Genomic DNA, 9532 nt, shown 5'->3' with positions numbered 1-9532 from the left:
CAACAAATGCCTCGTTTATAATGGGTTTTATTGTTTTTGTCTCGTCGCTCCGGCTGGACAGGGCATCACAGTATTGTAGGGGCGTAACATTTCCGTCACAAGCTTGAGGCATTCAACCAATCACAATGCACTGGATAGCTGGCCAATCGCTTTTCAGACCGATGAGCTTTGTAAAAATCGACGCATTTCAGAAAGGCGGGGCATAGAGGAGAAACAATAATGTACAGTATGTGAAAAATAATGTGTTTTTTGAACCTTAAACCGCGTTAAACACATTGCATGACAGCAAATACACAACATAATGTTCTTTTTAGCAATGTGATATGACCCCTTTAACTTTTAAAAAAATGCGAAACATTGCTATAAACGAATATCTTTGGTTTTTCAGTGACTCATGGCGCTACAGGTTTAAGATGCTGTGGGAAGTTTTGACTTTTAAAACCATGTCTTGAAATCCTGCCTTGTTTTCCAGTTGTATACTATTGTTCAACGTTTCACGTTTTTGCTTATAAAAAATGCAAAACATCGTTATGAATGGATGTCTTTGACCCACAGATTTTTCAGTGTCTTGCATCACATTTTTAAGATTCTGTGTGACGTTCAACTTTAAAAACCGTGTCTCAAAATCCAGCTTTCTTTTTCAGTTGGATACTATTGTTCAATTAGGACATTTAAGTAGTTTTATAATCGTGCCTTAGAAAAAAACACTACTAATGTGCATCTTGAGACAAAACAATGGAACTGATATATTTTAAGATCAGTCAGTCCAAGTTTCTTTCAGTTAAAACAGCCCAGACATGCATTTTAGTCTAGGACTAGGCTTAAGCGTTGTCTGTGAAACTGGGCAATAATTTTCTAGTGAGGACTGGGCAGGATATGTTAGTACCTTCAGGTGTCCGATGACAAATTTGTGCACTAAGTGATTCCATCGTGAGGTTTTACACACAGACAGATGACCGAAGTCATGTTGCAGCCATCCAGCCTGTGACTACAGACAAAAAAAACAAAAAACAAACAAAAAACATGAACATTTACATTGTTGATTTTTGCATCAAGATGAAGTTCCCAGTTATGCTCTTTATAAGAAAACTCCTCGTTGACCAGCTAGTGCTAGCTAAGCTAGTTAAGCACACCAGCATCCAAAGCGCAGCAGATTTTGGTTACCAATTCTGCTGCTCTTTTTAAACATAGTTCAATCATGACAACTCTCGGAAGATTTTAGCATGGTGATGGATATGACAATGTTAATGTATTTAGTCTTGGCGGAACAGATCTGCTACGCTGCTGCAGAATTGCTGCTGCTGTTGGTTATTGCTGTAGTTGTAGATTATTGCTGCTGCTGCAAGCAAGTACAGGAGCTTGCTACTGCCAATGCATATGGCAATACGGTGCCGTGAGTATTTAAGACATACTGCTGCTGCACAAATAGCATATAAAATAACCCCGTAGCAGATCTATACAGGTGGAGCTGGGGAAGGTGGAGGGTTTCAGAGAAACTCTGAAAGCGCACTGCAGGAATCTCAAGTGAATGCTAGCCAGCCATATAAATGCAAGGCAGTAAGCTCATTGGTTGCATATGCAGCATGAACCAATCAGCTTGTGCCAAGTCGTTTAAGTCTCTGAATATCATCAGTTACGTTAACACCCCGTCAGCCTGCGCCATCTAGAGTTTCATGACTGAACTATATATTTTAATGACAGTCACAATTATATGAAACATGTCCATCATACCTGTGCGGTAGCCATTAAAACAGCAACGATGGCCGTGTTGATCCAGCCGGTTCCAAAGCACCACACCAGCATCAGGGCGATGGCCTCCAGGAGCAGGATGTGACCCAGATGCAGGAGGAAAAACAGGGGCTGGTTTTTGAAACACCCCTCAGCCTCCAGATGCTCACGAAGGGCTCGGAAATCCTCCACAAGAGCAGCCTGAGAGAAAACGAAGGTAAAATGACAACAAATACAGTCCTCTACGGTCACGTTCACACTGTGAAGGGAGTGATAATCGCATTTAAATGCAGAAGTGAATCGACTTTCATGACCTGAATTCTGAATTTTTAAGGCGTGAATGTAGTTGAATCACTCAGAAGAGGAGTGAAAGCCGAATTGGAGTGTGTGACTCGTGTCTTCGGGCAAAGGATAATCTGAACGGTGCATTGCTTTTTGTGCTTTAATGTCACACTTAAGTCAACAAGCTGTTATTTGGGTGTCTGGGAAGAGGAATTACAGTCTGACAGTCATTCTGTGATGTGAAGGTCATGATCCAGAGCTCATAAAATACACAGTAGCTGTTTTCTGGAATCAAACACATTGTGCAGCACTTATATGTGAAATAGATAGATATATAGTAGAATAGATAGTAGAATTTGAATTAAAAGAAGTAGAATTAAAATTGAAAATGAAAAACATTAACATTTATTCACTGAGCAGACACTTTTAAAAATGAGAAAAATCACAAGATATATGTATGGACGTTCGTTTCTGCCACAAAAAAAAAAAAAAAAAAAAAAGTAATTACAACTTTTTATCTCATAATTCTGACTATGTTTTTCTCAATTCTGAGATAACAAACATCAGAATTCAAGATATAAACTCTGAATATATATATATTCAGAGTTTATATCTTGAATTCTATGCCATAAATGTCATTTAACAGCAAAAAAAAAAGAGGCAATTTTAGAAAAGGGAAGTTCATCAGTTGAACTAAGATTGACTGTTTGACAGACTTATTTAAAGGGGTTAAAAAACGCTAAAAATGTCTTGGCATTTGAAGGTTTTATAAGCCTTCCAGGAACACAGATGCAATCCTTTCCCAAAATCATTTCCCTAATAAGTTTCTTTGAATTTTAATTCAGTAAATTCCTGTCATTCCAATTTGAATTTCAACTCAACTTCCTGTGATTCAATTTCACACTCGTTAACTGAATTCTGAATTTGATACGTGCATCCTAACCAGAAGGGCAACAGATTCATGGAAATTCAACTAGCTGTCATTTTGATTGTCAAATTAGTGAAGCTCAGAAAACTCAGAACTGCTCTCTAAATTAGATGCACATTATCCAGTTTTGAAAAACAAAATACCATAAATACTATATTTAAAAAATGTGAAATTTTAGATTTTTTTACTCAAAATTCACTTCATATATCACTTTGTCTTTTTCTAGTAATTCATCATACATATTAATATACATCATCCAGATATATTTAGAGAATCCATATTCAATTGACTGAAGTGTCAGCTAAATTTGACATCCACAACAAGGTTTTATTAATTTATTCTGTGTAGGTTATGTCTCGACACTCACGTTTTTCTGGCAGTCTTGACTGGGTTCAGATGCCTCAAGCTCCCCGATTAACAGCGGCTTCATGTATTTCCTCACCAGCTGAAGGTCTGGATGAAACGCAGTAAACGCCTCCTGTCACACCAGATCAAATAAATTTCACACTGATAATCATTATTTTATTCTTATCTGAATCAATCACAACAACACTGAAACAAACAGCTGCTTTAATAAGCCACCTACCAAGACAGCATTGGATACACATGCCTAAAATACTCCAGAATGCTGCCTAGTTTGTAACATTTGTTATATTTGAATGTTAATGCATATTAATATTTGCATGATTAATTATTCACATTTACACTAACATAGCATTTTTTGCATGATGGCAACAAATTATAGTTTTGACTATGTAAAATTTACTTTAAACAGAACGTTTGGCCATAATGTACGGAAGCCCATTTCTGCCACAGAACAATTGCACGGTAATTGCAACTTTTTATCTCATAATTTGGACTTTGTTTCTTGCATTTCATGAAAATTCTGACTTTTTTCTCACAATTCTGATTTTTTTTCTCAAATTTTTTTTTTCTGCCACAAAACAAAAAATAAAAAAGGTAATCACAACATTTTGTATTTCACAATTCTGACCTTTTTCTCACTTTTGCAAGTTTATACCTCACAACTGCAGATTATAAATTCCCAATTGTTAAGAAGTCAGAATTGTGAGATAAAAATTTGGTATTTCATTCCGTGGCGGAAATTGGCATTTTAACCAAAGGTCTAGGCAGCTCAGTAGGGTATAAGCCTTTGTTTTACAATAAAGTGTAAAAATGAATACATTATATAGCATTTTTGGTCATGATTCCCAAAATGTTGTCTTGGTCGATTTTGAGTCTGTTTTGCAGTAATCTGGTCGATACTTAGATATTATAGGATGATTTTAGCACAATCTTTTTAACTATAAAGGAAAAAAAGGGTGCCTAGGTAGGTAGCTCACTAGGTTACAAGACAGCCATTGTTTTGCAGTAATGTGATGTATATAAAATTTCTTCCGTGTTAAATGTACTGTAAATGTATTGATGTCGAGTGTTTTACCGTGGCATCTTCTCCAGCATAGTGTCCGATGATCCTCAGTCCTCCGGGGTGTCTCTTCACCCACTGGCTCACATTATAAACCTTCCTTTCCACCACGATCCACTGATCTCCAGACTTAGTGTGTTTCTGCACCTCCTCCCAGGTGTAAGTGCCGAACCTCCCGTTGGTACCGGTGATCCGGTCCGTCTGCTGTCCTCCGCCACCCATCACTGATCAAACTCTGACTTACTGCTGCTTACTTTGCACTGTAAGACCAAGTAACTCGATTAAATATTTCAGATTTTGTTATGAAAGTGTCTAAGAACAGTTTGATTCACTTGAAAAAACATGCAACAAATTCCATTTGATGTTCACTTCTTCCATTAATTATGCACAATTTAATGTAAAAATCCACACTGTAGAATATTTAGTCAGGTAACCAAATGAATTTCATTTAAGTCTACATTGTTGTAAAAAAAACAAACCCTGCAATTTTTAAGCATAATTCCCAAAAATGATGCCCAAAAAGTTGTCTAGGTAGCGAGCTCACTAGGTTATGAGACACAGCCCGATGTTGAGGCATGACAGGTTGATATGCACACTGTAAAATGTGACCCTGGACCACAAAACCAGTCATAAGTTGCACGGGGATATTTCTAGCAATAGCCAAAAATACATTGTATGGGTCAAAATTATAGATTTTTCTTTTATGCTAAAAATCATTAGAATATTAATTAAAGATCATGTTCCATTAAGATATGTTGTAAATTTTCTACCGTAAATATATAAAAACTTAATTTTTGATTAGCAATATGCATTGCTAAGGACTTCATCTGGACAACTTTAAAGGCGCTTTTCTCAATATTTTGATTTTTTTTTGCACCCTCAGATTCCAGATATTCATATAGTTGTATCTCGGCCAAATATTGTCCTATGCTGATTTATAAATCTCAATTTCGAAAAATGTTGTGGTCCAGGGTCACAAATGTTTTGTCAGGTAACCTAAAATGAGCTTAACATTTAAATGAATTTTGTTCAAGTCAAAAAATATGAAGTAATGTATTACAGAATCAACCTGACAACATTAGGTTACACCAATGAAAGTCGTTTTAGGATCAGGCCAGGCTGAAATAACACAATTTTCACTTTTATAGGGCACTGAAATACAACCCTTGTCTTTGTTTAGGAATGAGACAATGAATGCTCACATAACCTCATTTATTATGCAAAGGAAACCAGAAGGCTCGTGCTGAAATACACGTACCGGAAGATTTTGCTTGCTTCCTTATTTTACGTTAGTCACATCTGTTAATGTTTTTTTTTGTTTTTTTTCAATTTGCATGACAAACTAACATGCAAAACAAAGCAGGGATAAAAGCATAGCAAAAATCAACTCTAAACTCTTCAGAACGGCTTATTTGAACATTTCAAATAAACAAACTGTTAAATATTACATTGAAAATGAAAAAGCATCTGTTCTTTTCATTAAAGAAAATGCACATATGATGTCAATGCATGTAAGCATCCATTATGTTACATAACATGAGAAGAAAGAAAGAAAGAAAGAAAATGCACTGAGTTTAAACTTTCAATAATTCACTCACCCTCTCTGCGACACTTTGATCACACACTCTTTTGGTTAGTGTGTGATGAGAAAGAGAAGCGTCACTCTTCATCACTTGTACTTCTGCTGAATTCCGAACCGATCATTCGAGTGCCACCGGCCAATCAGCGCGCGTCTCTTCGCCAGTCTCGCGAACGATCAGCCAATAGGAAGAGAGAGAGAACTTTGGAAGGGAGGGGAGAGAGCGGAGGAGATAAAGAAGAGTTACTTGGGTTCGAGTCCCACATCCAATCGGCAAAGTGCAGTCATACTAAACCAACATCAGTGATATTAACGGAAATATAATGTAAAAATGCTACATTATTGTTTATAAGAAATGTACCTTACCATTCATAGTGAAAATGAGTAATAATACAGTGACATAAATTGAATTGGAGAAAATGCATGTTGCATCTTGCTCTAGAATGCTGTAAAAATATGTTTTTGACAATAAAAAGTAAGAGTTACCTTATAATTTTGAGTGAAAATCTATATACTGCTGTTTTTAAAAACACAACTTGGATAGGATTTTGACTTTAAATTGAAAGAATATTTAAATACTTTCGATATGTTGGCATCAAGGTTATATAATTTATGAACATCAGTTATAAACTGATACATGCAGTCACCACATGCCACACTGTAATGCCCAAAACGTTGTTACTATAGTAAATTTTATCAGCTGCAATTCAGTTGATCCAATATGAATTCAGAATGAGAAAGAGCTTTATTGCCAAGTATGTTTGCACATACAAGGAATTTGTTCTGGTGAAAGAAACAACAACACACAGATAATAAGAAATATACTGTAAATGTATAAATATAAACAGAAATAGACCAAATTTGTATGTACAGTTGTGGTGTATAGATGGAATAGAATAGAATTGACAAGGAATGGAATTAAGGTAGCATTGAGTAAATAAATGTGGTATTGCACATCTTTTTATTGAACAGTAGGGGAGAACATTTAACTGTTCATGAGGTTGCCTGGGGAAGAAACTTTTGCATAGAGCAGACAATTCTCTATGCATATTAGCACGTGATATAGGCACAAATTCCTGACTGATCTGACTGTTAAACATTTCAAATGAAAAAAGAAGAACTTTGGACTTTTTTTGCAGACTTATTCTGAACCTGCTGATTTTCTACAGCTGCATTTTACCATCCGTCACAATTTGTATTCACAAGTTGTATTAACATCTATGAATACATTTTTCTCTGATAAAGCCTATAATAAAATAAGGTAAGATAATTAGGCCTACATGCTCATAAATGCTCATTTGCAGGAACAGAGATGCATAAAAGAATATTTTGCAGCTGCAGCATTACTTTCCCTTTAGTTCACAATTATTTTACCGAAATTTTAGCAGACGTAATTTTCAGCTAAACTTAAGAATGAAAAAAAAAAATCTCTCTATACCTGTAAAATAATTAGAGGTAGCTCATGTATATCTGGATAGGCCTATATCTGTACATTTGAATAAAAATAACAATCTTTTCCCATCCATTCAATAAACCTGTATATCATATGTAAGCAATACATAAATGTTATATTGACCTGAAATGTTTCAAAAGCACTGCAAAACCTTTGTCCTCCATCATAGGGTTGTCAAAGCAGGGACACATTATAAAAATTATCAGCTTGGCTCATGAATTTTAATTAGGTTAGTAATCCTAAACAATGGTGACTTCTTTCTGATTTCTAAAAGTGATTTGGACATTGCTTTTATTGGTTCTAAATGCATCCATCATAAAAACAGTTGTAATGGTTGCTACAGCCCTGACCTTCATAAATTCATAAAATCATGCAGGCAGAAGATGGAAGATATTTAGTACAATTGTTCACCTTTATCCACTTCAAACACCACAAAAGTGACTTTTTAATATTGAGTCAAAAGTTTTAACTATAGTTTGCATCACAATGTCTGGGAAGAAACACACAACTTCCTATGGATTGAACTCCCAGTTTTGAGCTCCAATGAGTGTTCATGGAGATCACCGTTGTCCAAAATGTATATTGTCCACCAATGAAAAACCTTTATGATCCCTAAAACATGAAATGTGGTTATAAAGTGAATAAACTTGACCAAAACCCCATGGAAATCAACCGTGTGAGTTGCCACCGTTTAACAATGGACAACATCATAAAAGAAGACTTGAAAATATGGTTGTGCATAAGTTAGAAAATTTATATGAAGATTTCAAATGAGAAATATCATCTCATAATGAATGAAAATCTTAAAGGCAGCTGGTGTAGCCTGATTTCTGACCTGAAGCTGAGCACTTGCTCACTCAGCATCAGGTTCAGAGGTCTATGAAGTGAGCAGGCCACTAGGGGGGTCTGTGCTGCTCTGACACCATGGAACATCAAGGCTGAACTTTGATGCATTACATCAACACTTCAGCAGAAAAACACCTATATAGGGCAGAGTAATTTAGACACTTATCAGTAGTGCAACACCACAAATCATAATAAGAAGACTCGTGCCTATATGACATAAATCTAGTCTGCCTTCATAATAAAAACCCCAATAACAAACATTATATAATGCTTTACAGATCAATAGCTCATATAGTATATTCAATTTTGAACAGGCCATGTATGACTTGGAAGACGGTCCATGGAGTGAACTTCATTCAGATGTAGTTTTGAATGTTATTTTCAGAGCAGAAGAGCCGAGTGTGAATCATCTCACTAAAATTAGCAGTTTGTTCAGCCTTCGTCTGTCTGTCCTCACTGTGCCACCTTTAAAATACTGTACATTTGTTTATTTATTTATGTTGTGTAGATATGCTATTATGCACATCCTGAGCGGCACAGAAAGTTGTGTTGCAGTTGATTTGCTGACAGAAACAATTTTACTTCGGATTTTGTGCCTACAGTTTATTTATTGCACCAAATAGCTACTTTTCATAATAATTCATAATAACATGTGACCCTGGACCACATAACCAGTCTTAAGTGTCAGTTTTTCAAAGCTTTCCATTGATGTATGGTTTGTTAGGATAGGACAATATTTGGCCGAGATATAACTATTTGAAAATCTGGCGGCATAAAAGAAAAATCTATAATTTTGACCCATACAATGTATTTTTGGCTATTGCTACAAATATCCCCCGTACAACTTAAGACTGGTTTTGTGCTCCAGGCTCACATATATCTCCTTTATATAAAGCATTAAATTTATGCTTTTATTATTAATAAAAATGTGTTGTTTTTTTAAAATTATGTGTACATGTAAATAAATGTAAACAATAAAGTGTATATGTAAATAAATAAAAACGATATGTGTACAATTATATGTATTTTAATATGTTAAATATTAAAGTAGTTATTTAAAACCTTTATGAATGATAAAAAAACAAATAAAAATTAAAAGTTCACAATCAAGTTTTTAAAGAATGTTTAATATTGATAAATATAATAAATATTTCATACACCTTACTTAATAATAATGTCATTTAACAATAACAAATACGTTTCTGCATTGCATAACGTGAACTTGGAATAGAGGAATTTGACCGCCTCTCTCCACCCGGACCACGTGACAATCGTGTGTAACTCTCATGT

The 9532-nt window shown here is 35.2% G+C and overlaps 1 protein-coding gene across 1 annotated transcript in view; it reads right to left on the bottom strand.

Annotated features, from left to right (window-relative positions):
- Positions 1-6062, bottom strand: part of LOC107655157 (fatty acid desaturase 2) — a 15016-nt gene extending 8954 nt beyond the window's left edge. Inside the window, exons 1-5 of the mRNA XM_016442577.1 lie at positions 5963-6062; positions 4380-4624; positions 3306-3416; positions 1732-1929; positions 887-988 (exon numbers count right to left, since the gene is read on the bottom strand). Of these exons, the coding sequence (XP_016298063.1) occupies positions 887-988; positions 1732-1929; positions 3306-3416; positions 4380-4586 (618 nt within the window). The 5' untranslated portion in view covers positions 4587-4624; positions 5963-6062. The remainder of the gene's footprint in view (positions 1-886; positions 989-1731; positions 1930-3305; positions 3417-4379; positions 4625-5962) is intronic.
- Positions 6063-9532: the final 3470 nt, after the last annotated feature.

This window comes from Sinocyclocheilus anshuiensis, unplaced genomic scaffold (assembly GCF_001515605.1).
Source record: "Sinocyclocheilus anshuiensis isolate Anshui unplaced genomic scaffold, SAMN03320099.WGS_v1.1 scaffold779, whole genome shotgun sequence".
In the NCBI taxonomy this organism is placed as follows: Eukaryota; Metazoa; Chordata; class Actinopteri; order Cypriniformes; family Cyprinidae; genus Sinocyclocheilus; species Sinocyclocheilus anshuiensis.
This window is presented reverse-complemented; position numbering and strand designations above follow the sequence as displayed.